Source organism: Buteo buteo, chromosome 23 (genome assembly GCF_964188355.1).
Source record: "Buteo buteo chromosome 23, bButBut1.hap1.1, whole genome shotgun sequence".
Lineage (NCBI taxonomy): Eukaryota > Metazoa > Chordata > Aves > Accipitriformes > Accipitridae > Buteo > Buteo buteo.
This window is the reverse complement of record NC_134193.1, coordinates 318,869-345,362: the sequence shown is the minus strand read 5'-3', so window position 1 is coordinate 345,362 and position 26,494 is coordinate 318,869. Positions and strand designations below refer to the sequence as shown.

Sequence of the window (26,494 nt, the reverse complement as noted above, 5' to 3'; positions counted from 1 at the left end):
CGCCCCCCGCCCCCCTTCCGGCGCGCGCGCCCGCCCTCTGCCGGCGGAACCCCGCGACACAAGCGGCGAGCTAGCCCCGCCCCCCCGGCCCCGCCCCCCCGGCCCCGCCCGCAGAGAGGAAGGGAGACACGGGAGCGGTTTGAGCCATGGGCTGGTTATTGGAGCCACGGGGTGCTCATTAGAGCCACGGGGTGGTCGGTTATTAGCGGCTGCAGCGGCACGGGGGGGGAGGGCCGCGCCCCCGGGCAGCCCCGGTCCTCCTGGAGGCAGGGAGGAGTCCGGCTCCGGCCGCGGGGCAGGCGGCACGGCACGCCCCCCGCCCGGCCTGCCGCCGCTCCGCTGGCCCGCAGCAGCACACGTTCATTTCTTCTGAAGAAATTTCATTTTACTTCCTAGGGAGAAAAAACAGCGTTAGGGGCTGAAGAGACGCCGGGAGTCATCTGGCTGAGGAGCGTCTTAAGGTGGAAATTCAGGCGTGGCCACCTCTGCTGGCAGACACGACTCCTGCCCCCTTATAGCGTGTTCTCAGCCGAGGACAAGGTTAAGAAACGAGTCTAGAAAGTTCTGAGATTAGGCAGGTTCCACAGACTTCATCTAAAGATGCAAAAGCTTAAAAATAAAAGAAAAATCCTACAAAGCGTTCGGCGTCCCCTGAAGGGGCAAACGTGAACAAAAGGAACACAAGCGCACAAGGCAAAGAATCGGCCCTGCTCTCTTTTGCATGCAATTAGTTGTTCAACAGCTAAATTTATTTTAAAAAAGCATACAAACCAACCCCCCTCCCCCCATAAGCAAGGGTGTCCCTTTACCAAGACTCCGAAGGATTTTGTTCATTCCACTTGGTTCCGTCTCTGGAATACTCTCCAAATACTCCAAGGCACGGACCTCAAAAAGGCCTAAAGAGGGGAGGAAAAAACAAAAACAAAAACAAAATCACACAACAAAACACACTCCCCTAGATGAGCTGTTCCACCTTTTAGCATGTGGCATCTTACGTCATTAACAAGGTTAGGAAAAGGAAATCATGCATGTAATGTAAGCTGCAGGATCAAGCCCAGAAAGGAGAGAAATGCAAAAATTCTTTGCTTTGTAAGATGAATTCTGCTGCATACTTAGAAGGGCAGAGAGCCACTACATACACCAAAGTGCCAAGGTGGTAACTTGCCAGGACAAAGGGCTTCTTAAGAGTCAAAGTCACATGACATTATACTTTGAAAGTGAGTTTGTAAAACAAGAAATTAAGATCAAACCTCACCTTTGGCCACGTTCTTACTTAGCTCTCGATCCTGTATGAACCCTGCAAACATCTGCGTTTCCATGAAGAAGTGCAAGAAATGACGCACATTGCGTGACACATGAGATTTACGGAATAGTTCCCGCTGAAACACCCGCTCCCCTTTTTCTGTGACATTCATGTGCAGGGAGTAGTGTCCAACAATCTCCACAAAGAACTGCACAAAAGCTTCAGAGACCAGGGAGTTAAGAGGCATGTCACCTGTGAAGAGGACAACAGAGGAGAAATTTCCCTCTACATTCATCACTTTGGTCATTCCTCTTCTAAAAGAGGAGCAGCAGTTACTTTTCAGGCTGTCTGTCTCAGACTATGAAATTTCAGATGAGTGTTTGATATCAGAGAAGCCACAGCCCAAATATTAAGATTTCTCTTCCATGTCAACTTTCTGCTGCAGCTGAGACAGGTTCCATTCTAAAGCTTTTCCAGTAGCTAAAGCATTCATAATTTCTTTTTCCCTGTTAAACACCTAGTGTCTAATAAGCTGTAAGCTCTTAACAGTCTAAATTTAATTCTCTTAAAAAATTAGGCAAATTACAGAACACAAACCCACTGGAAAACTAACTTTGTTACTTCTGATGTGCATGGAATTATATAATTTGCTGATGCCATTCTCGCAAGCTACTCAATGCTTTTTAAAATTCTCACACGTATTTATCTGACAGATTATGTATAAAGCAGTTCAACTTTGAAAATGATCTGTCAGGTTACCCTCTAAAGTACAGAAACTTGCTACATTCTCCGTTTCAGAAAAATGTTCTCTCTGCCACTTACAAAAAAGCGAAGAAAACTCAAAGCATGGGAACTGATGCACTTGGCCCAAGGAAAACTAGAGCTCTACACATACTGATCGTGAAAAGAGGAACAACTGTTAGGACACCAAGCTTCTTTCTGACACGTTCACAAGAAAGATGTTCTCAGTAAGATCACAGGAAAATAGCTTTCTAAAATGTCGCTTCCTATTGTTTTTTCTGTTCACTCATTTTTATATCAACTACATAGAAGCTGTAGAGATTTGCTAATGTGAAAACACTTTTCCATAGAACTACCTTGTGTGTCACTCTGCTCATGTGACAAGATTTCACTTCGTTCTTCCAAGATTTGTACAAGCGCAGCTTGGAGTTTATGAGGCAGGATCTCATCTTCATCTGATACCTAAAGAGAAAAATGGCCATGAAAGTTTTTTGTGTTATATCTATCATTAGTAGAACCTTCTCATTGTGAACAGATGGGGAATACTTGTAACATGCCTCAAACAGTTACAAGTTACTCTGTGATATGGTATATCTTGGTGGAGACAATATATTTGTCTTGTAGCCACAGAAATGAAGAATGTTTGCTCAGCACCCTCTGACTACATACTATTAGAGTCACACACACAGCTGGCCAACACAGAACAACGCGTGCTATATCCACGAGACAGACTCAAGGCTTATTATACCAGTGATAAAACACACAAGAACAACAAAAGTCTGTTGAGAAAATACTACAAGTCTCAACATTATGGTTAAAAAAACCCAATCCTTTAATACCTTTCTCCAGTTGCAGGCTGCAATGCAAAATAGAACAGTAAGGCAAGGAAAAGGAGATGGAAATATCCTCCTGAACTAGTAATACTCCAGTATGTTTATAGCTACTTGTTTGGTGATGTAGAAGCACATTAGGTACAAATTCAGCAGAGAACCACAAGTGAACTGTGATAATTTGTCTCCTAGACTATCCCTCCCAGGGAGGAAAAAAAATAAAAATAAAACCAACAAACACACCCCCGCTAGACAAGAGAGGAGAAAGCCCTGTAGAGAGCAAGGACACAGAAAGACAGCCAGAAAGCAGCAAAGAATCTTGGTGGTCCACTTTACATAATGAACCAACTAGTACCTGTTTTTAAATTCAGCTCAGATAAACAGCACCTTTGGCTTCGCAGAGCTCTGTACCTCATGCGACCTCAATCTTGCAACAAGGATTTGTAAGCCTGTTCTCTCCTCTATTGATCAAAAAGGAACGCAAGGTATTTCTTCAGCCACTGGAGTCTACATATGAATACTAGCTGATTTCTTGTTTTCATTTTCTTTCATTGATGCCTTTTCCTGGCATATAACCATGAGTGACTGATACTGTTATTTCACTCACCTCTTGCAAGAACTTGTCAGCACAAAGATCAACAATCAGAACCTGGGGAAAGATGTACAAAACACACTGACTCATATAACCAAGTATGTTGCTGTACAGAAAAAAAACCACTTTTTTTTTTTTTAAATGTCCCCAGTGGCAGGGGATGTCACACGAAACACAAGTTTTGCGTAACTGCAGCCTGTCTATAAGAGCAGTGAATATTATTTATCTTTGATAACAATGGAACACCCTGACATGTATCTGGCAAGTTCACCATCTGTCTCAGAAAAGTTTAAGAGTTTATATTAAGACAGAATCCAGAGAGATTATTCCAGAAGTCAGCCTCATACCACTGACATTGTCCCTCCACTGTGCTTCACCCAATTCTCACCTCTTCTATGGGCAGGTCCTGGAGCTGTGGTAACGAGCAGGAGAGAATGCCAATTAAGAACGGGGTCGGAGAGCACACAATATCAATCATAGAAGTTGGTAGGACTGGTATGTAGGTGTGTTGCCAAGTGAAGGGATAAAGCGTTGCAACTGCTGCATGGCCACATTTAGACAGAGTGCTAGAAAGGCAAGAGAAGCACAGAGTGGATTGTCAATGTCTCGTTCAGTACTCAGCTACAGACACAGGTTAGAAATGCTCAGGGAAAATGTAATTCACATACATTGTTTATGCATCAGCAGAAGCCCCATGCATCCACTTTTAAAGTCAGTTATGGGGAGCTAGGAATAGCATCAACCCAGACTAAAGCAGTAAAGGAGATGTTCCCTTATCTCCTCTTGGGTAAATAACATACTCCAAATTCTAAGCATGCACATGTTGTGTGGAAAGTCTGGAAAAAGCTTTTAAATGTAACTACAAGAAGTTAGACAAGCTTCTACATGAAACAGGGCCAAACACAGAAATAAAAATAGTATCCTCAGAAAGAACTAGTCGCTTAGACTCATTTTTTACCTTAAGTTGTCAGCAACAAAGATCACCCTCCTTTCCAGCAGGAGAGAGGCAAAGACCCGAATCGTGTGAGAGACACTTAGACACTTAAACAGGCATTCAAAGTCAACGTGTTCAAGTCGAGAATCCAATGGACGGCAGAGTTCCATCACCTGAGAGGCAAGCAGAGATGCAGAGCGCTGGAGGAGAAAGGCACGGCACAGAGTCAGGCTGGACGAGGGGCAGCCTGGCTGGACCACAGAACTGGTGGCTCCTCACCAGTGGAACCCAGCGGCCTGGGCAGTTGGCATCGCAGAGGATTCCCAAGCAGCCCTTCCTTAAAAAGCTGTGCATCACTTCCACGGTAGATGATTCAACAGGAAGGCGGTTTCTGTGACAGCCTCCCTTTGGACTTCAGGACATGATCTTCAGACTAATTATTTACAGGCAGCATCACTCTACAGTGCAAACTGCCACTATGCCCCAGAGATACCATTGACAGAGAAAGCCCGTCCTGATTTCCGTTACCTCATGTCCTGCTCCTGGCAGGAAACTCCTCACAGTAATTGTGCGTCCAGGAGCAGGGAAAGGTGCCTCCATTACACTGCGCATAAATGGGTGTACTAGGGCTGGGGACATCTCTCGCCTCTTCTCCACTTCATCCAAAATCTGCAAGAAAATACACCGGACATTGGTTCAATGCCTGCTGGTGAGCCAGAAGAGACATGAGCCTCTGTTAGAGTATCCCGTGCCATAGCTACGTGTGAAGGCTCCAACACTCACAGCCCTCTCCTCCCTCACTTGGGATCCCCGTGAAAGCTCCCCTCAAATGTCTGCACAATCAAATGGGAATAAATACGTGTGAGTACAACCTTCCATTCTCAAATCCAGTCTCCTGCGACTGCAAGAAAACGTTTTGTATGCAGTAATCAAATTCTCATGACTAGTTAAGAGGAGTAAGAAGACCAACACCCCATCCACTTCAACAAGAAATCTTCCTGAAACACTGTTCTAGAAACTCTGCGCTACAACAATTAGAAATCAGCTTTCATCATAAGCTTGCCCCTATATTCTTCTACAATAGCTGCCCTTTACCTGCAATAGCTTTCCCCAGTCTTTACCTCTTTATCTACTCTCCTCATGGTGCTAGGAGAAACAAGCTGAGATTTCCACCCCACCCCCCAAACTGATTTTCCATTTCCAAGTCATGGAAGAAGAGGATGAAGGGGCACCATCAGTAGTATCAGGTATTAGAAGCCACTTCCTGACAGTCATTTGCTGAAGGAATAGTCATCTGTGTATTGGCTGACAAGTCTCAGCACTAGTATCATTTTATTTGCCCTGTCAAAGCAAAGATGGCAAGGAAGCACCACCCTCCTGGGATGCGTTACAATCGCTAAGCAATTCTAGACTGGACAGGAGCATCCAGTTACTTTCCAGAGCTTGCAGGTTGTCAGAGACTCAAGTCGGATAAGAACTAACAGGCTCTCCCCACTTCACCTTGGAGAAGAGGTTGAAGCAGCCCAGGCGGCTAACGATGCAGTATACCTCAGGAAGGCGCTTCCCTTTCCCTTCTGGCTGAAAGGCAACAGGAACAGTTATGCTGAGAACAGGGATGCAATAAAGAACCTAGCACCTACGCTGTAGCTGATTCGCAGAATTCCTTCTGCTGTAGTTCCCTCTACACTTCTGACTTAAAAGATTCCTGAGGAATGACCAGTTCCAGGAGCTGTCCTTCACGCCCAGAGCCCATATCACTGTATTGTTGGGCATCACCATGCTCCTTCCCTTATGCACTCAAAGGGCTGGTAACCTGAGCAACAGCACAGGCACTACATAACCCACACGGGAAATTACCACTGATTCACGTCCTGCACTTGACTGTGCATTTATAAGTGCATTCTTTACCCTCCACCCAATACACAGATGCTTACCAGGAGCTTCTTGCAGTACCCAAACCAGCGGCTGCCATCCTCACCCGTCAAGACAAAAGAAAATGTTTCACTGGGGAACCAAAGAACAGTCAGGGTTAAATTCACCATGCAGTTCAAAGAAGAGACCAACAAACAAAGCACACAAACTACAAAACACTATTTTTCTGGTCATGCTGAAGACGCCCTGCTGTGGTTAGCAAGCTACTTTGGGCTCTATTCAGGGTAAAAACCTGCAGCCCAGGGACTATCATTGAGCTACTACAGCTCTCTCCTTCCCAGCTGCTTCTCCATTCTGCCAAGGAGCAACAGAAGCACTTGCCAGCCCCGGGATCCGGCCTTGAACAGACGTTACAAACTTCCTTCTTAGAGCAAAGACAGTGCTTGGGCAGAAGCAGCACTTCTGAGTCCACCTCCATATCTCATCTCCCTCTATCACAGGAGTTAGCGATTCAGCCTTTCCCATTTTTTCCTTGCTCTGGCTGCAGTTCTTCTGGTCCAGGAAACTGGCACACACCTAAGCTCTCAGCATTGCCTGTTTCAGGCATGAGTATTCAAAAACAAGTCTTTACCTTTTAAGGTCTGATGCAGGACACCAGTCTTTGGGATCTGGAAAGCAGAATTTGGGAATGACCTTTAGCCTCTCTTCAGTATCCTTTGACTGTCTGAAGGGATGTTCAGGCTGGAGGGGTAACACATGCATTTGAAGTCACTGAAGTGTGGTGCACAGCTGCAGCATTTAAAATAATGGGAGACAGTATCTTCCTGACACTTCCAAATGCTGAACCATCAGATAGCTAATGGACAAGTATAGGAGAACATATTCTAACTATAACAGATTCCCAGTTCCCTCTTGCATCTTTCCTGCTGTAAAATTACCTGACCTTTGTAAAATTACCCAGCTAGTCTTGGTAAAAACTGAGTAAGGATTTACAAGCATGGCCAAGTTCATTGGGGAATGAAGCTAGAACTGAGCCCCCAAATGATGGTTGTGTCAGCTTGCCTCAGGTCTATTCCTAGGAGATTTGAAGACAACAAGAGGAACGGGAATATTTTCAGCTTGTAATGTGTCATAATTCAATTGCAAAAACAGTATATCTGAGTCACACATTCCAGTTACCATCTGTGGGCTCAAGTCAAATCCCTCAAAGATTACAGGACAACTTTCCATGCTCAAAACTGCCCAGAAGGGGCAAAAGGAAGGTTTTCAAATAATAGAGATCACATTTAGGTAGGAAATGCCCACGAGGAAAGTTTATTGCATAAAGCTGATTTTAGACATTGTACTCTCAAGTCAGTGCATCTAGGCTATTCCAGTGTCCCAAGCTGTGACAGCAGGACAGAGTGGTTAGAAAAACAGTACAGCATTTTCACAGAGTAACAGCTGTACAAAAGCTTTTGTGTCCTTCAGCAATGCAGCCCAAAGAAGAGGGTGACAAGCAGATTACTTGGGAGCAAAGCTATTTTTAGAAGGGAGACAACTCTGTAATCAGAACACCTCCATAATTACTAGGCAATGTTTCCTGCAAAATCCCACGACAGACTGTCCTGTATAAAGTCATTCACCAAAACACTTTAATTTGAGCAGAGGATAAATAAACACCAAGAAAATAATTTGGTTTGTTAGTGCATTTATAAAAGCCAGTGAAGAGCCACATGGTACAGTTGGGTGTGATTGTCTGCTAGGGCAGCAGGAAAAGAACAATGCACTGCCCTCCCCAAAGGCGATGAACAGATTGAGACGTTGCACCAGGGAAAAGCTAAATCTGGTTACATTCCTTTCTTCCTCCTAACACCCTAAAGCTTGCACTTTTAGCAGATATTACTTATGTATGTTCAGTTTTGCCCACTAAATTAGGACTGTGCACTCTTTCTGGCTGTAGTCCCTTATTAATTTTGTGAATCCAAAACTTTTACACATTTAAGACACTAGAGTTATTTGCACACAAATCTCTTATGCAGCTGGACACTATGGGTCCTGCTGGAGTCCCACATAACCTCCCTTAATGAATCTGACATCTCCTTCTCTATTTGGATGACATGCAGATTCCTTCATAATCTCTGGCTGACTCCTGACAGCACTGCTAGAATTACTAGTTTTGTTCTGGTTTTTAGTGGAAGGCAGCAGGTACAAGCCTAGATGGTGAAAATTGAATATTCCTTTCAATCTGGAACCACAGAAGCAAGCATCAAGGCTCCATCCTCTTAGCATCACAGTACCTACTGTGTACACTGAGTCATAATTCCGAGTCACATACTGATATTGTCATCCATTTGGGCTGAACAGACAGAAAGAAAGCTTATTTCAAATGGCTTGTTCTAGCTACAGTACTTTAACTTCCACAGTTCTCCTCTGCTTTTTGGGGGCTAGTACACATGGCTTTGCCATTTTAATTTTTTTGGTTTTTTCCAGAACAGTATAAATAAGCATAAAAGCCCTGGGATTCTAGTTCCTGTACACCATCAGTCAAATTGCTTCACTCCTTGTTTGTAAATCACAGACTACCAGGATGAGGTCACACCAGCTTTGGGAACAGAGCACTGCACTCCTTTTCCTCTCCTGCAGATTGCCTCAGCAGTGTATCACAAAACAGTATGGCTTTATGATATTTCCAGGCAATTAGAATTAGAGTAGGAGCCTTCCTAGTTTCAAAAAAAGACAGTAAACTCATTATCAAGGAAGATATTAAACAACTGCCCGACTCTATATATTAGATCTGTAACAGAGCAAGGTGCTTCATATTCCAAGCTTGTATCCTAACCGGTGGGCCAGCTTTACTAGTATAGAATTTAGGAAGGGATACACACTGCAAGAGGAAATAAACAGCTGCTGAGTGTGTTTTGTGGGCAGGTTTCCTTGCAGCTCCTACCTTGATGGGAAACTGCTGTATGATCTGTGGTGTGTATGTCATCTCAGATGCTTTCTTATGCAGAGACACCACCACAAACAGCTCAAATAGCCGCTGCTCCTGAAGCTCTATCAAATCCCTCTCCAAAGTCTGGTAGTGCGGGCTCCTGTTGGAGGCTGACTGCACCCGCAGCAGGCACCTGTGTCGACCTGAAGAAAGGAACAAATCCAAAACCAGCCTGTGGCTATCACTGCCACACACCTACAGGACACAGAAGAGGACTCATCACCACCTTAAGAAGGGGGAAAAGAAATGGGTGCATCTGCCTAACATCAATGCTGCGCTCTACGGGACTTGGACTCCTGCGTCAGCTCCTCAAGCGTGGCTGTTCCACAGAGGGAAGCACTGGCCTTGCAGCAGCTCTGCAAATTCCCTCTTGACCAATAGCTAGCATTCTCCTGCTGTTCTGACATTCTTTCCACACATCTCAGAGCAACGTGCCGTGGTAACAGTGAGGGAAGCCCAGCTCCACCAGTTCAGTAATTGCCAGGTCTCAGGCAGCTACTCTGTAAAGCAGCATGGGCATTCAAAAGGGGCAAGAGCCAGTTTCCTGGCCAAGAAACCTCCAGGCTTGGACGTCTTGACAGGCAGTACAGACTCACAAGCACAGGCACAGCACTCTGATGTAAGAAATCCCTGCGGCCCAGGCACCTTGATGCATTCCAGACACTTTGGAAATCAGGCAGTGACTCAGTCACTGTATTTCTGCAGAGACTCTTCATTCTCCATTACTCTCCTTAACATAAAAAAGTAGAATTTCCCTATTCACTCCAAGTTAAAGCCTTCTGTATGCTTCCCTCCAAGTAAATGAAACGCCTAAAACAATTCCATGGGTCCTTTTCACTAGATGCTCGCTTAGAGACATGGCAGAATCACTGATCAGGGCTGCTGGCCAACCATTACCATATTGCATTCAAACCTTACCAGCATAGAAGCTAAGACCTCTTTGGTCCTTCCCACACCAGCTAAAACCAAGTAAGTATTTCAAATCTGTAGTTTGGGCCTATGATCAAACTCAGGACTGTGGAACCAGACAAATAACCAAGTGATTTCTCCCCAGAGAAAAGGGCATTTCACAACATATAAAACTGAACCAAGGGAAGGAAGTAGGGGGAAAAATAACCCCAAGTGTTAGCAGCAAAAGTGAGCCAGGGACAATCTCCTGCAAGACATATTTTAGTTAAGTGTGACTCTACCAACCCAAAAATGAATCTACTTCTAGCGACTGGTAGATTAACGGCATTAAACCTCAAGGGCTCAGGAGAAGTGGCAGAAATAAAGGTTGATTTGTCACAGCAACAGCTCCCCTGTCTTGGCCATCCTGCTTCTTAGATGTTCCCTTTCTCTGTCTCAGCAGAAGCCACAACTAGTCAGTGTGATTATCCCATTAGAGCCTTAGCCAAATGTGCAGTGCTATGGGGACAGGACCAGCCCCTGTGATTCACTCACTTTTTGGCTGATTTTCCGTATCACTTTCATTCCCGCTGGTTTCACCTGTAACACATAGTTTTCACTTATTAGCCATGCAGAAGGAAGATAGGCAACACCTGAAGTTGGGAAAGAGAAAGAACTTTAGACTCATCAGACCAACATCACTCAGGGCTGCCCACCTATCCTGCTCGAAGCATCAGCAAAGAACAGCCAGTACTGGCAAATGTGCTACAACAGTAAATTTCAAAAAGCTGAGTTGATATCAAGTCACTGTTTCCAGTAAACCACCTGTAGGTCAGCTGAATGAAGGCAAAGAACAGAAACCAGGTCGTTATTTGAGGCTGCTACAGAAGTTGACAGAGTTGCTGAACAGAATATACTATAAATAAAGACCATAGCACAGCTATGGAATCAGAAGAACACAAGAATATCACTTTAGAGGCACAAAAGCGATGAGTGGAGTAGCCAGTGGTAGTTCTTGTGCCAAGTGGTTTTGTGGAGAATTTGGGGGTTTGTTCTGTTTTTTTGAAAATGCACGTTTAACCAGTACCCCAGCTCTTCAGGCTCAGATCATAGCGGAATCTTCCATTTGTGACAGTGTTAAACTTTGTTTATGCAAGTGTTCCCAATTATAGCGGTCCTGAAAGCTCAACAATTTCACCTGCAAGACATGGGGTTTAGGACTGTCGAGTCAGCCCAGCATGAGCTGCAGGAGGTGGTGGTGCCTGGCCTTTTAGGAGTACCTGAGGATGTACAGGAACTGTGCCACTCAAGAGGTTTGTAGTAAAGAGAATGGTGCTGGAGACCTCTATACCTTTCACTGGAGGCACTTCTCTCCCAGCAGGACTGCACAACTTCACCCTCTTCTTTCCACGCTTAGAATCAAAGATCTCCTGTATTTTTAGTACCAGCTGAAATCCAAAGCAGAAGCAGAGGTTAATGTGGGGGTCCAGAAAAGAGTCCAGGTGCCAACAGGACTGCAGCCCAACGGCTACCATCTAGCACCACAACACTTGGGAAAGGCTGCTCAACTCCTGCTTGCTAGACTACTTCTAGCGCAGCTCACTGGATAATGGATGCACACAGAATTTCTCCTACAAGAGAGAGATTACTGTTAGCACCACCCAAAGCTGACACCAAACCATACAAGCATTCTGGAAGTTATCATACTTTGCTTACCAAACAGAAAGCAGAAGCAGCAAACTGTCTGGCATCAGATCTCCATTTTCTATCAGAGACGCCAACTGCAAAGGCACTTGCAAGCATATCTTAGAAACCCTCCACCACAAAGGACTCTGAACTCCGCATGCTCTCAAGCATCCCAATTCTTTCCAAACCCAGACAAAGCAGAGCTCTCTCAATGTAACTTGGGATTTGGTTTTTGTTTGTTTGTCTTGTTTTGTTTTTTAGATTTGCTGCTGTAGTTGGATGTCAGACAGCTAGAGTAAGTTCTCCAAAGCACCATGTCAGGCACAGAACAAGACTGCTCTAAGCACAGTCCTTGTCCCAGGGTAGTTTGCTAAAATGAAAGGATTGTGTACTTTCATTTTGCATAGGTGAAGAAAGACAGTGGGACAGAATAATGGGTCTATGCTGCAGGGACACCAAAGATCTGGTCCACTGGAAGAAAAAATTTGGAAAAAAACATAGCCCAGTGCAGACTAAGCTACAGACATTAGACGCTCCAAGTCAATGCTGTTAACCGTCCTTCCACTGGTCACAACAGCCTTAAAACCAAAGTCCTAATGCTGTCTGTTACTCCTGTCACGGGCCTCCCTAAACTCCACCCCCCCCTCAGCTGCCAGGTATACAATGCTGCAGGTGGCTCGTTGATTCTGCACATCAAAGACAGCTATCACTTCATTGTGAAGAAGGATTTACGCTAAATGCAGTGAGCAGGTCAGGTTCATTCTTGTCTCAAGTTAAGAATTCATTAAATGCTCCCACTGAATGTAGGAGGGTGGGGCCCAGCCATTTGTCACCACAAATACTGCATAAAAAGGAAGATATTCAGCAAGAGAACCTGTTTTTCAGCTCAAGCCTTTATCCCCAGCTCAGCAAACTAGGCTTAGGCTCTTCTCCTTTTCAGATCTATTTCTCCCCATTTTCTGCATTAGCCAGTCCTCCTAGCACCATGAGGCTGCAAGAAAGAAAACAGCCCGCAGCAGAAAGCAGTGCTTCTCCTGCAAAATCTGCCTTCTTTCCCCTCTACCATCCAGCCTTACCTAGAGGATTTCCATTTCTGTTCTGATTTTTGTAGTTGAGTCACTAGTGAAAGATATTGGGTGTGTTTAAGGCAGCTACGTGTTTCTTAAGCAGTAAGAAAGTTTGGGGTTTTTTCAGACTCTAATCCTTTTCTCAATCTCTTGAGCAATCCTGGCTCAATTCCTTGTGAGCAAAAAGAGTAAAGTGTGCTTCCTGCATGTAAATTGTTACCAGATTTTTGGATAGGTTTGCTTTTGGAGACTGTTTTATTTTCCCCCTCCAAATGAAAAATACTCTTCATCACAGCATTTTTTATAATCCTGCCATCTCCTTCCTGATTTTCCAGGCTTACAGTTTGTTTAAAAACAATACAGAAGTCGCTTGTTACTCTAAAGTACTTAACGTTTGAAGTACTCTGCAGCTGTCCACCTCTACCTCAGCCTTGTGCAATTTGAGCAAATACATCCAATTTTCACAAGAAATAAAGATCTGCAGAAGTTAAATGATTTTACCGTGGCAAAATTAAGTTGTTGCCACCACCACAACTGCAATTCGAGTCTTATGCACAAAGTGCTACTACATGCTGCATTTTATCACTGAGGGACATGAGCTGGTAACCCATACTAGTATCTAGAAAGATTCCCAATGCATCAAATGAGAATGACCTTCTATCGTGAAGGTGGATTAAAAGCCTTTCTCACTACTCACCTCAGAAGCATATCTGCCTTTGCACACAGGCAGGAGGGAGCAGCCAGAGGCACCAGAGGAGAGAACTCTATGAAAGCTTTGTGAAATGCGCTTATCCCTAACAGCTGCTCTTCACCTTTAGACTATGAAACAGCTGCCAGGGTATGTTCCTGTTGGCAAGTCAAGGACTCCAAGCCAACAAACCAAGTAACCAAGGGCCCAGCCAGCTCCCCACAGCAGCCCCACACTGTCAGTCATCTAACAGCTCAGTGCCTGCAGCAAGAACGTAAGGGTCAGTCTGAGAAGTCATCAGGAGCAAGGGACACATAAACACAACTGTGCAGAGCTGGCCCTTTAACTCACAGAGAGCTTCCTTGCATTCCTGCAAGACATTCAGCACAAAACCAGCATCATGACACTTCATGGAAGCACTGGGAACAAGGCTTAAATGACAAAGCACAAGCAAGAGCTAGTATTCACACACAGCACTAATCTCCAGGTCAAGACCTAGTACTCCATTTGCAGATTCTTGGCCAACAAAACCACTGCTGCCCCACCTAGAACTGGCACTCTGTTTTTTGATCCCCAAACACCTGCCCTACTACTTGGAGAGGAAACGATTCAAGCAGGGTCAATTGTCCACACATACAGCAGTGCTAACCAGCATTCACCTGCCAGACACACAGCTCCCTGACCACTTACAAAGCACTTAGAAGGTGCTAGACAAAGCAGCAAGAGTTTGAAATGCCATGCACGAAGTAATGTATCATGCGTAAATCTCACCCAGGGCAAGTTCTTTTTCCTACTAGCAGCCTCTACTGCTCGGAACAGCTTCCACTCAGTCAGCGTGACAGGCAGGGTTGTGTCCTTCACCATTTTCCCTTGGAAACTTGTCTGGGAGGGCTTTAGCTCAAGAGTCTTGCGACTGAGGAAGGGAGGTTTTGGGGGAGGCTAGAAAACAGAATTGGAAGAGATGGTTAAGCATGAGATTAAGCTTTGGTCCAAGCTCAGAGTCAAAGGAGTCAGATTACAAATGATAAACTTCCTGCAGCCTCCTGCTCTACCAAGCTCTCCATCCCACCCCCAGTCCACACACTCAAGCATCTCATCAACACTATCTTGTTACTATTCTTTTGCTCCTTAGCAGCTTAATCAACTGCCGCTGCCATGGCTGTTCATTTCCATTTGCATTAATAACAAACAACAAAAAATAAGGAAAACCAAGGACGTAGCAGTGGAGAATGTGGGGCCAGTGGGGAGCACAAAATAGGGCCCTTGTGAGGATGACTCTGTAAACACATGACAAGTTAATCCCCTCACCGTACCTTGGGAGCCCTACTGGTGCTCCGGGGGGGTGGTAGCTTCCAGACAGATGGGACCTTCCACAGGGGTAAGGGCAGTGCTCCAATATCTTCATAGGGGTTCTCTTTTGTAGGACCTGGAAAAAGCATTGGATGGGGGATTTATGAAAGGAGATAAAGTCCTGCATTCTTGCAAGGGATGTAAGCAGGGAGAGCGTGCAGTTGTCTGTCAAGCTTTAACAGGGTCTGAGGGAGACCTGTTTTAAGATGGATTAGGTTCCCACCACTCAAAAGATCCTTCTAACCCACTACCATCAACTTGGCAAACTGTACACAGACTCAGGAAAACAAAACACTTCTATCACTGCAGAGAAAGTAGCTCTATTGCAAAGTAGCTAATTTTGTCAGTGTTCACACTGATCTCTGTGCAGCACTCAAGCAAAGCGTTTGAAGAGCTAATAAAGAAATCAGTTTAGCACAGGCCAATTCTAGCAACCTTCCACGACATCCGAAATCAGGCTGTTCACATGCAGATAGATACTAACATCAACAAAGAACCCCAGATGGGGAAGACCTTAAAAGTCACAGAGCTGGAAAGGGCCTCAGTGCATTCTCATCTTCATTCCTCCCCCCCCAGCAAATTTGCTACCCTTAAATAAAGTGAGCTCATCCCCCAGAAGCACAGGCACATACAGATAATGTCCTCGTAGATGTTGTCTTCTGACTGTGTGTAGACTAGCCGGGATCCTGTAGTGCCATTTGTCTCTTCTCGAAGTCTGTGGGAGTTGGTGGTTGCCATCCGGTTGCGGAAGCCCTGGATGTCCTCAAACTCAAAAGATTTCCTAGAGGAAAATCAGTGTAACTTCTTCTAAAGGCACTTGCATGTACCAGTGAGTTGCTGTCTCCAGTCCACACAGAGTATGGTCCTCCTTGAGGCCATCAAGCACATGGATGCTCCACTCTGGACTCTCTGATTTCCAAGTGTTGAGGTTTAACCCCAGCTGGCAGCTCAGCCCCACACAGCCGCTCACTCACTCCCACCCAGTAGGATAGGGGAGAGAATCAGAAGGGTAGAAGTGAGAAAAAGCGTGGGTCGAGATAAAGACAGTTTAATAGGTAAAGCAGAAGCTGCGCAAACAAGCAGAGCAAAATAAGGGATACATTCACTATTTCCCCTCAGCAGGCAGGTGTTCAGCCATCTCCAGGAAAGCAGGGCTCCATCACACGTAACGGTGACTTGGGAAGACAAACGCTGTAACTCCAAACGTCCCCCCTTTGCACCTTCTTCCCCCAATTTTTATTGCTGAGCACAACATCATATAGTCTGGGATATCCCTTCAGTCAGTTGGAGTCAGCTGTCCTGGCTGTGTCCCCTCCCAGCTTCTTGCCCACCCCCAGCCTGCTTGCTGGTGGGGTGGTTTGAGAAGCAGAAAAGGCCTCAAGACTGTGTAAGCACTGCCCAGCAATAACTAAAACACTAGTGTGTTATCAATACTATTTTAATCAGAAATCCAAAACGTAGCACCACACAAGCTACTATGAAGAAAAATTAACTCTATCCCAGCCAAAACCAGCACACCAAGCAAGTCCTACTCACTTACTCTGGGAGATTTTTAAATTAAAAAGGAAGTTGGAGGCTCCATGGCCAAGCACACTCCAAGCAGGTATGGCAAGTCCCATCCTGTCACAGAGGCAAGAACCCAAAACACATTTTGCAGACTAAGCACTTGCAGCAGTACTCAGAATTAAGGCACTGCTCTCTGCGGGACCTCTCCTACTGCTCATCCTAAGGTGTTACCATATTTGCGAGTTTGCATTTTCACACACTTGGCCTCCATTTCAAAATCATTGTAAAGAGCTCACAAAAGAGCTGGCAGGTATTAGCCCATCATCATAAAATTTGGCTTATTGCTGCACGTTTTGCCATGGTGAAAGAAGGTTTCAGGAGTCCTAGCCACATCTCCATCAATAATGTTCATGCTACTCTCTAGCACAGCTGCCCTAAGCAGCTCGTCTGTACGCAGAACTACCACCAAGCTAGCTCAGAGGCTCTTTACTCTATAACAGGGACCTACATACAGGGAAGAGGGAAGAGTAGCCAAACCTACTGGAACAGGGGTACCCACAGCTGACAGCCTCCAACTTTAAGCAACGAGAGAATCTTTCACTCACAGGAAAGCCGGAACATTTAGCAGCCATACTGCCCCAAGAGAAAGCTATTCTGTAATCCACAAATTGCAGCTGAGGACAAGCTCAGGGCAAGAAGCAGGCAGCACTCTCCCTGGGGCCAGCATATTGTCACTCAACTCTGTTTTAAGGTGTGGGACTGACATCTGTTTGGAGCTTTTAGCCTTCTTTGCAAGATTATCAGCAGCAAAAGCAGTGCACACGCAATGCTGGAAAAGGGATACTTTCATCCAGAAATATCCTCTCCCCATCAACAAAGGCATCATCAGTACTAGCACTTCCACAAGGATATCGTGGCAAGCAAGCTGTTTAAACCCATCTAGAAAGCGATTTAAGGAAATATGTTTCAGACATGAGAGATGAATCGATGTACCTCTGGGTTCTCCCTCTGATCCTCCTGCTGGCTATTCTCTTCTCAGGCTTGTTGGAGGATGACACCAAGTCTCCTTCATGCTGCTTTTGCAGGGGAGCTTCCCTGGTAGCACCGGCATCACTACAGCTACTAGCACCCTTTTCTGCAAGATAGCGGAAAGTCCTACGGGGCTTGGGTGGTGGGACAGCAGCTGGCTCCTCTTGCCCCTCAGCCTCAGAGTAAATGTTTTTCAAGCTCCTCTCTGCCCTGCAGAGAGAGTCCACTCCTTTAAGTTCTCTCTCCGTGGAGCCACAGCTCCCTTGCTTCCTCTGAAGGGCCAAGGGAAATGGTGGGGCTCTGTCAGACAGAAGGGGATCTACTCTCCTCCACAGAGTTTGTGAGGTATAGAAGTTCCCTGGGGGCAGTGTCGCCCCTGGGTCCAGGAAGCCTGCTTGCCACTCTCCTTTCTCCTTGCCTTGGGAACCTAGGATGCACGCACAGGGCTTGAGGTCACCACAGTCACCAGTCTGCATGCAGCTCTGTGCATCTTCCCTGAAGTCCAAACCCAGGCTCTTTGGATCTTTGGACCCAGTCTTTCTGCCCTTCTCTGTATGTTCTGGCTTCACTTTGGGTACAGCATCGCAGCTGGTATCATACTTTACTCCGAAGTCCTTCAACTGCTGTTTCTCCTTGCTGGAGCACCCTCGTGTCCTCCCCTCCCACTGGGAGATCTTCTGTTTGATGTTGCGGCAGTGGCTCCGGGAGAGGGTCTGCACAGCAGAACGGGAGAAGCTACTGTCCACTGACCCTGTTGGGTGCATGGCAAGTGCCAATGTGCTTACAAACACCTCATCTCCAGCCTTGTCCAGGTCCACCCGTGTTCTGCACGCATCAAGCTGGCATGAGACTCCAAGGCACCCAGTAGTGTCCACGAGCCCCTGGGTGTCAGCTCTGCAAGGACTGCCTGCTGGCACAACCTGCGGACAAAAAGAAAAGAACCATCAGCTGCACTCCAGCCATACACACCACCGGGCACTCCCAGCTGCTCTCTGGCAATTGCTGAAGAACATTCCTCCCCAAATCACATGTTCAAGACTGGCTTCCAGAGCATGCTCCACATGAAGCCTGTTTCTGTAGCACACATCTGGGAGGGTTAACCAAAGGAAGTAGGGGTCTCACCAGCTTAAAAAACAAACAAAACACCACAACAGGAACAAAACACAGCCGGGGATCCCAAGGGTCCAAACTCAAGGAAATTATTTAATGACACAGGAACACAGCAGCACAGTCTGTCTGCAACAGAGCTCTCAGGCAGCCACTCCGCAGTTTGCTTGTACCGATGCAGGTCAGGCAGGAGTGCTCAGTTTCTTCCGATGCTCCGTACTGCTCAGAGCACCTCAGGCAGCACATAGCTAAACCACTGCAGCACGATGTTTCTACCAGAGCTCTCAACACAACAGAGACACAGCAAGATACAAGATACCACATCAGCTCTATAGAAAGGGAACCACATCATCTTCTCCAGAGAGTCAGCAGCAGCAGGACTTGGACAGTTGTGATGACTGGAGAAAAGCCCAACTGCACTCCTCCTCCCAGAAGTGTTCTCCTGCTGCAAAACACAAGTAAAAACCTGTCTGATGTTCTGCTTGTCAACACCTGACCTGAATTTGCCATCAGTGAGACTGGAGGGCAGTGGTGCCCAGCCTGTGGCTTGCAGCCAGGGAAGTTTTAAAAGGCATACAAACAGAGGCCAAAAGGCTGAGGAAACTGGTGAGTTCTCATGCTCAAGAGGAAAACAGCCCTGTGTTTAGATTAGCAGAGGAGAAGGAATGCTAAAGACCCAGCACCTACAGGTCCTGTATGACCTCAGCAGAGACATTTCATATGTGGAGTCAGTCCCCAGCCTCGGAGCCCTTTGGCTCTACTTGTAGCTTACAAGGCAACCCCAATATTTTTAGATATCCCAGCACAGTTGAAAACTCATCTTGGACAGTAGACAGCAGCCCACAGGCTCTAATATGCTCTGTTCCTCCCATTCTCCAGGCAGTTACCCCATTTCAGAAGCTCCAACCCTCCAGGTCTATTTAATGTTCTCCATTTGTATTAGGAGACAAGCACTCAGCAAAGCTTGGGTTCAGGCCAGGTCGCCATGCAGTAAGCCTGACCACGCTGGCTTCAGTAACATTCCCCTGGCACTAAGAATTCTCCCTGCAAAAGGCAGAACAAGAGCAGCAAGCAGCCCCCATTCCAAACATACAGCAAAAACAGAGGACCTCTGCAGAAAGCAAGCCAGACTTGCTCCAGGTGGGAACACAGGTCATAAGTCAAACAAAGCCTGTACTCAGGCTCCACCTGACAGATCCAGCTAGCCCTTACGGCCAAAAACTGGGTACGTGTCCTCCAAAGCTGCTGTTACGACACCCAGTCTTCATTGACTCACCAGAGCCTGTAAGAATTTGCAGAACCAAGGATGGGAAGAAAACCAAGCTGGAAGACAGGAGCTTAAACCTGCCTGACAAGGGTTCATGCTCTCCACACACCAGGCTGGGTGTGGAGAGCCCCTACCACAGCAGAGGCCCACATCCTTCCCACCGTTGATACCACACCTCAAATTCCAGGGCTCCAGCGCTACCCTGGCTCTATCTCTGGCATTGCTGATCTACTTGGCAGAGGCATATGTGGTGCAATTAATAGAAGAGCACTGGCCTTGGCAGACCTACTTGATATAGTTAGTGAGAAAGCTCATTGACACAGGACAGCCCAGGGCTCCCCAAGCAACCCAGTGATGGCTTGGGCACACATGGCACCAAGCCTCGGCTTTCTGCTGCACTTTTACACTCTCTACCAAAGCAGCATTGCCTGCTGTGGCAAGAAGCTCACTGCTGCCTGTCTCCAGAGAGAACAGTGTGGGTTCTTGCAGTCTGGCACTGCTTATCACATTGTCCCAGACAGCTGCCGGTAACTCTCCCACTCAGCAGTGAATGGGCTAAACTTGGACAATCTGGGTAAGCAACTGAACTTGCTGATATTGCAACTGGTATTTGCTCCATCATCAGCCCTCTTGTCCTTCATCAGCATTCTGCCCTGTCCCCAACACTTTCATAGCCACACCGCTCCTGACCACAACCCAGCACGTCCCCAAAGAAGCGAGGTGAAGCTACTACTGTGCAGATGGCCCTGCAGCTCCAGCGCCAGCTCCAGCGCAGCACAGCACCCCCTCCCCACTCCCGCCAGTAGCAAGGTGCAGGCAGGGGACAGAAGAGGGCTGCTGATCCCCTAACAGAGGGGCAGGGAGAGAGCAGAACAAGTTTGAGAATGACAGAGAACACCCAAAACAGCAAACCACACCTACCCCACTCTCCCCGACTCCCTTGCCCAGGGTACTGCAGTGCTACCGCACCCCACTGCAAGACCCTCTTCCCGCGCAGCCAGGCTGCTCCAGGCAGCGAGGGCCCCCTGCCCTCTCCTATAAATAGGCATTGTTTCCAAAACATCCTGAGCCAGCGCAGAGCCATCCTTCCTCAATCCCTGTCTGCACAGCCCTGATTAGCAAACAGGAAAGCAACTTTCCCCTTTCCTATGCCATTGCAACTACTCTACAGCAACAGTGCTCAGGGCCGCTCCTGAGGACCTGAAGCACAAGCTAGCAAAGAAGCTAAGGGTCTGATGGGGAAAGCCAGGCTAGGAGAGGTGCGAAATGGCCTCTTCTCAGCCAATACAGCTTCAGACCAGGCACCTTTACCCCCAGCCAGGTCTTCAAACACGGGACCACTGGATGCAGAACTTGCACGGGGTACCTGAAGGACCTTGCAGTGTGGAGCAATGGGCTTATTCACAGGACTAAGCACTTCGAGGCCAGGATATGCACTCAGGGAGCACATGCAGCTCCATGCTGACAGCAAGCCCAGACACGGCACCAAATGCTCCCTTGCTTCCCAACAGCACTGGCAGCTTTCTTCTGCGAATACACCACCTGTCAGCTCCCCCTGGGCTCAGACCAGTAGCCTGGCAAAATGTCTGTGTGCAGCACCCATGAGGGCAAATCATTGCACAGAATAGACTGAGTAGCCCTACTCAGTAGCTTTCTAGTTGGGTCCACCTCAGCGTGTGCAGGGCTGCCAGTACTCAAGCAAGTCAGGTCTGCTGGCTGCCAGTCTGCCCCATATCCTTCCTCCGACTCACATTGGTAAGGGCGCAACAAAAAGTGCATTTGCTGTAGCTTCCTCAGCCAGTCTGCCATATTTCTGCTTCCTGATATAGAGCCATGGCCCAAGTCAGGCTAATGCTCCTACCTCTCCTATTGTCCACATCTGTGTTTCCATGATGAGGCACAACCAGCAACTGAGAAACACAGTGAAGCAACACAATCCCAGCTAGCATACAGGTACTGGCAAGACTTGAGACTACGTCTACACTGCTGCCACCCATTCTGCTCACTGAAGAATGCCTGGAGTTCAGGCAGCTCACCCCGTGCTCAAGCAATTACCTGACTCTAGCATCCAGAGCTATATAGACCCATACGCAGAAACAGAATCCACACTGAGTTTATTTCCTCTCCTTCAGCAGAAACCTACCAAGTAATATTACTTCTCCAGCCAGTGAAGCTCCATGCACTGGCTGGTGAAGTAGTATTACTTAGCAGGTGAAGAAATAAGCTTCACTCACCTAAGAAGCCATACGGTTTTGAGTGCAACAGTGAAGGTCCTTCCAACGCATATCCTTGATCTTTGAATTACCAGATACAATTAGAAACACATGGCTCCTGGATTATGTTAAACACAGACAGTAGAGCACAAGCTTAAAGCACCCAGTGTTCTCTCCTGCTCAGTACTGCTCTGCCAGTCACAGGCCTGAACTGTATCTTCCAAGGTAACCATTCAAGAAGGAGAAGAATGCAGCTTTTTACCTGTCCAGGCGTGCAAGGCAGGCGGCTGCTATCAAGAACTAGGTGTTTAATCTAAGCTCATCATGTGAGCCATGGCAAGGGTAGAGACTGATCTTTGGTGAAAAAAAGAGCAGACTGGGGTGGTCTGACCCAAGCTAAGTAATCCTCTGAGGCAGTCTGAGATAGGCCAAAGCACAGCTTAGGAACACAGAACTGGTAGAGACCACCTGAGTTAGGCAGCCAGCACTTGTATCTCAGGGACCACAGACACCATTCCTTTCACAAGCTAACCAGACTTAACATGACTGCTGCTCTCCTGACCACTCCTTCCAAACTTCTTCAGTGGCCCCAGTATGCTTCCCAGTATTTCCACAGAAGCCAAACTTATCATCCTTACTGCATTAGTACTTATAGTAAGTAGTCAAGAACACTGAATTATTACATTGACAGCAGTAGTTTTGGGCAAAGAGAAATTAAATAATTTCTAGACAAAGTATCACACATTTCTTCAAAAAGACAGCCTCTCTGATCCACACTGTTTGAAGACAGCTTCCATATCTTTATCCAAAGCAGAAGAATGAGGCACATTCACACCACATGATAGGCAGCCCTAACTCTTTTTCCAATTCTGAAAGCCAGAGAGCACACTAAGCATTTTCCATGCAAAGTTTCAAGACAATTCCATTTCCTGAAACCACATACTCAAGGAGAGAATGTGGTCAGTGCTGTTCAAGAATAAAATACTCTTTGATGCTGAGGTCAAGCCCACCCACAGCAGGTGCTGCTGGTACCCCACAAGACCCCGACCACACTCACATCAGCACCTGATTAGCTAAACAAAGGCACTAAGACACCACCTTACCTTATCCTGCTGCACAACAGACATGAGAACACACAGATCACTGACTTGGCAAGCCCGTGCAGTTCTGAAGCAATCTTTCACTCCTTTTATGAGAGCTGTGCAGTTCTAAACCACCCAAGAGACCTCCTTGTCACCAAGACTCCTGTGTTGGTAGCCAAATAAAAGACAGTTTCTGGTCTTCTGAAGTCTCAGGAAGCTGCCAGCTGCCAGTCCCGGAGGGATGAGGGGACAGCCAGCACAGCAGCAAGGACCCCTTCCAGAGTTCTCAGCTACTCCCATTCTGTTCAGCTCCAGAACAAACCTGATGTTTTACTGAACAAAACTCTGCCATGCTGATGTCTGAAAGACACGGGCAGTACCAAACAAGCAGATGTTATATCAAAATAAGTAACACTTCAGGAATGTGGTATGCTTAGTCATATCCATCTCGATACAAAGCAACTCTAGTTATTAACTCGTTCGAAACTTCTGCATATCATGCTGGGGAATGGAGTTCCACCTCATCAGACACATGGCCATGTAAAGCACAGCCCCTGAACATAGTAAATGTGATGCTAATCTTAATTACACGGCAAAAGGAGGTTAAGTCTGACCTCTGCCATGGGTCCTAAGACTTTTGTACTGATGAGAAAGATGTATCCGGATCTTTCAACTTTCAGTCTTTTTCTGAAGTGATGAAATTCAGCTTCTTGAAAGTAAGTTTTTACCCATGCTAAAAAAAACCCCAACACTTTAAACATATAAGCCCTGAAGGCTTTTATGCCAGAGGACACACATACAGAACCCACAACGTACTATTTTTAAAGTAATAGTTTTTTAACCTGACTCATAGTATCTGAATGCTCAGGTTAGCAATACTGAAAACAGCAGTTGACTCAGACACTACACCACAGGCTGGCTGCATGCCCCAGGAATGCTGCAGCTTCACACAAGAACTAAGACCTAAGGTGGAGACAGAGAAAAGTTAAACTCAAAAATGAGTTATCTTGGAGCTGCGTCTTGGTGCAACTGTCAGACGTGAGATTCCAGGCTTCTCCCAGGGCTGACATCACCATAAAGCCATGACCACCTTTATGTTACAAGGGCTGCCACAGATAGGCTGTGTGGGGCCACAACAACCAGCCACTCATTCCTTTGGAGAAGTCTCGGCAGCATGGAGGCTGCTGCCCCAAGAGGTTCAGAGGCTGCAGACCAAGGTAGCACCATAAAACCTTTCAGACACACATCCAGATAACGTGTTCCCAGAGCTACATACATACTGGAAGACTGAGATAAGAATTTTGCCAAGCAGCGACACACAGTACTAGGACGCAGCACTCTAGGACAGATCCTCCAGCCAGCTATTTCAAGCAGAAATGTTTTACAAGGCCACCAACACCACCATTTATTCCCCCCATACCCGACACCCTCAGACATTCTTTGCACATGCCTTCCCTTCAAGGCAAACTGGAGCATACAGCCCAAAAGACATGCTTTTTGGGATGGGGTGCCCAAAACCTTTCAGGGTCCGTTTGTTCACTCACTACATCCTACCCCTGCAGGAGTTTAACTTCTAAATGCTCAGAGAGTAAACAATTCGCCCAATCCTGCCTGCAAGCCCCTGAAGGGACAAGCCGTCTGAGTAGTGATTGAAAGACACGCCACACTCCTGGGGAGCCACTGTGCTCCTGACCCTAGTCAGGACACTTCCATTGCTCTAGCAAATACCCTGCTTAGGGCCTTTCCCTCACTCGCCCATCGGTGACTGAGCGGACAGCTGGACCAAACTCCCGCACCTCCCCTCTGGCTGACAGAGCCCTGGAAGGGCAGCAGATGGGTTTGTTCAGCAGCTTCTCATTTCTCCGTTCCACTCTCCCTTTCCATGCAGCAAAGTCATGGCTCGCTCCTCATCCCTCCCTTCTGTAACTCTGACAGACAGGGACAGCAGAAACCACAACCACCGTTGCCTGAACACACAATTCCAGGGGCTGTTTCTCCTGCAACTCCTACTTTTCTTTCATTATTAGGGCTGATGCAAGTCCTAGCTGTCAAGAGGAAGAGCTCCCACCACTACTAGGGCTCTATCAGAGTTGTGGCAGCCAGGTGCCCACTCAGACAGGCTGCGTTCAACCATGGTAACTGGAACAGAGGGGTCTACACAGTGAACTGGGAAAGGCAAGGGGAGACTGGTCCAGCATGGCAGCCTACACCCCAGGCTCTAGGACAGCACTGCCAGGAAGGACCTCTGTAACTACTCAGGCCTGCGTACCTCAGTGCAGCAAAGCACAAATATCTAGCGCTACCCAAAACATCACAGCCTACTAGCAAATAATTTGCGCCAGAGAAACCGTACAGAATCACAGAGTGGTTGAGGTGGGAGAAGACCTCTGGAGATCACCTCGTCCGACACCCCGCTCAAGCAGCGGCACCTACTGCAGGCTGCCCAGCACTGTCTCGGGACAGCTTTTGAGTATCTCCAAGGAGGGAGACTCCACAGCCTCCCTGGGCAACCTATGCCCGCGCTGGGTCACCCTCAGAGTGAAGTGTTTCCTGATGTTCAGAGGGAACGTCCTGTGTGTCAGTCTGTGCCCATCACCGCTGGTCCCGTCACTGGGCACCGCTGGAAGGAGCCTGGCTGGGTCCCTCTGCACCCTCCCTTCAGGCCTTTGGATACGTTGATAAGACCCCCCGCCCCCCCGAGCCTTCTCCAGGCTGAACGGGCCGAGCGACCGTGGTGAAACTCGAGGCTGGCGACTCCTGCAGGGCAGCTGGCGGGCTGGAGCAGGCACCTACTTCCCCCTGGGTCCAGCTCCCGTTCGTTCGCTCCCTGCCCACGGGCGAAAGCGTCCAGTCGCCGCTTCCCTGCCTGCCCGGACACCGAGTCACGGGGACCCCTCGGGACAGAGCTGCCGGCCCCGCCGCAGGCCCTGGAGAGCTCTGCGGCCGGCGGGGCTCCGGCCGGGGGCTGGCCGGTGCCGCCCCGCAGGCACGCCGTGCCGCAGCAGGGCCGCCGTCTGCCTGCAGCATCGCTCGCCTCCGCGCTCAGGGGCGGGAAACGACGCCGCAGCGCTTCCTTACCCGATCCCAGCAGTCCCAGGCTCTCGCTGGGGCCGGGGCCGGGGCCGGGACCGGCAGCGATCGGACCGCGCCGCGGCCAGCAGGCCGGCTCCGCCGCCAGCGCGTCCCGTCCAGCAGCCCCGAGCCCGACCGCGACCCCGCGGGAAGCCGTAATTTCCACCCCGCCCCGGGCCGGGCCGAACTGCCCGTCCGGAGCCCCAGGCGATGGGGCGCGGGGGAGGAGTCCCGCCGCCCCGCTCCCCGCCGCCACCTCCCTTCGCCGCCCCGCCTCACCGGCTGCCACGGCCCGGCCCCAGCCCCGCTCCCTCAGGACGCTCCCGGCGCGCACCGAGCCACCGCCCATTGGC

The 26,494-nt window shown here is 47.9% G+C and overlaps 1 protein-coding gene across 5 annotated transcripts; it reads right to left on the bottom strand.

Moving 5' to 3' along the window:
• Positions 1-101: 101 nt before the first annotated feature.
• On the bottom strand, positions 102-26,399 carry DENND2C (DENN domain containing 2C). 5 transcript variants are annotated; one of them, XM_075055884.1, is made up of 20 exons: positions 26,148-26,275; positions 18,827-18,952; positions 17,365-18,320; positions 15,498-15,646; positions 14,829-14,941; positions 14,287-14,454; positions 11,426-11,522; positions 10,630-10,674; positions 9,142-9,329; positions 6,844-6,953; positions 6,275-6,344; positions 5,841-5,918; positions 4,869-5,009; positions 4,365-4,513; positions 3,795-3,972; positions 3,422-3,463; positions 2,341-2,446; positions 1,256-1,495; positions 810-896; positions 103-392 (listed from the first exon to the last, which is right to left on the bottom strand). In XM_075055884.1, the coding sequence occupies exons 2-20, from the start codon at positions 18,857-18,859 to the stop codon at positions 361-363; spliced, it is 2,982 nt and encodes a 993-aa protein (XP_074911985.1). In that variant the 5' UTR covers positions 18,860-18,952; positions 26,148-26,275; the 3' UTR covers positions 103-360. The 5 variants fall into 5 exon arrangements, 4 of the variants coding, with proteins under 4 accessions (XP_074911986.1, XP_074911985.1, XP_074911984.1 ...); XM_075055883.1 differs by lacking the exon at positions 26,148-26,275 and adding an exon at positions 23,091-26,138; XM_075055885.1 differs by lacking the exons at positions 9,142-9,329; positions 26,148-26,275 and adding an exon at positions 23,091-26,140 and having other exon boundaries at positions 102-392; positions 10,630-10,727.
• Between the last annotated feature and the right edge of the window lie 95 nt (positions 26,400-26,494).

Excerpts from the sequence above, each read along its gene's own strand:
- DENND2C (XM_075055883.1), bottom strand. The coding sequence starts at position 23,114 with ATGTCTGTTGTGCAGCAGGATAAG. Across the intron at positions 4,514-4,868 it reads TGCCAGGAGCAGGACATGAG|GTGATGGAACTCTGCCGTCC; the intron begins GTAACGGAAATC and ends CTTGCCTCTCAG. Across the intron at positions 3,464-3,794 it reads AGGACCTGCCCATAGAAGAG|GTTCTGATTGTTGATCTTTG; the intron begins GTGAGAATTGGG and ends ATCTTTCCCCAG.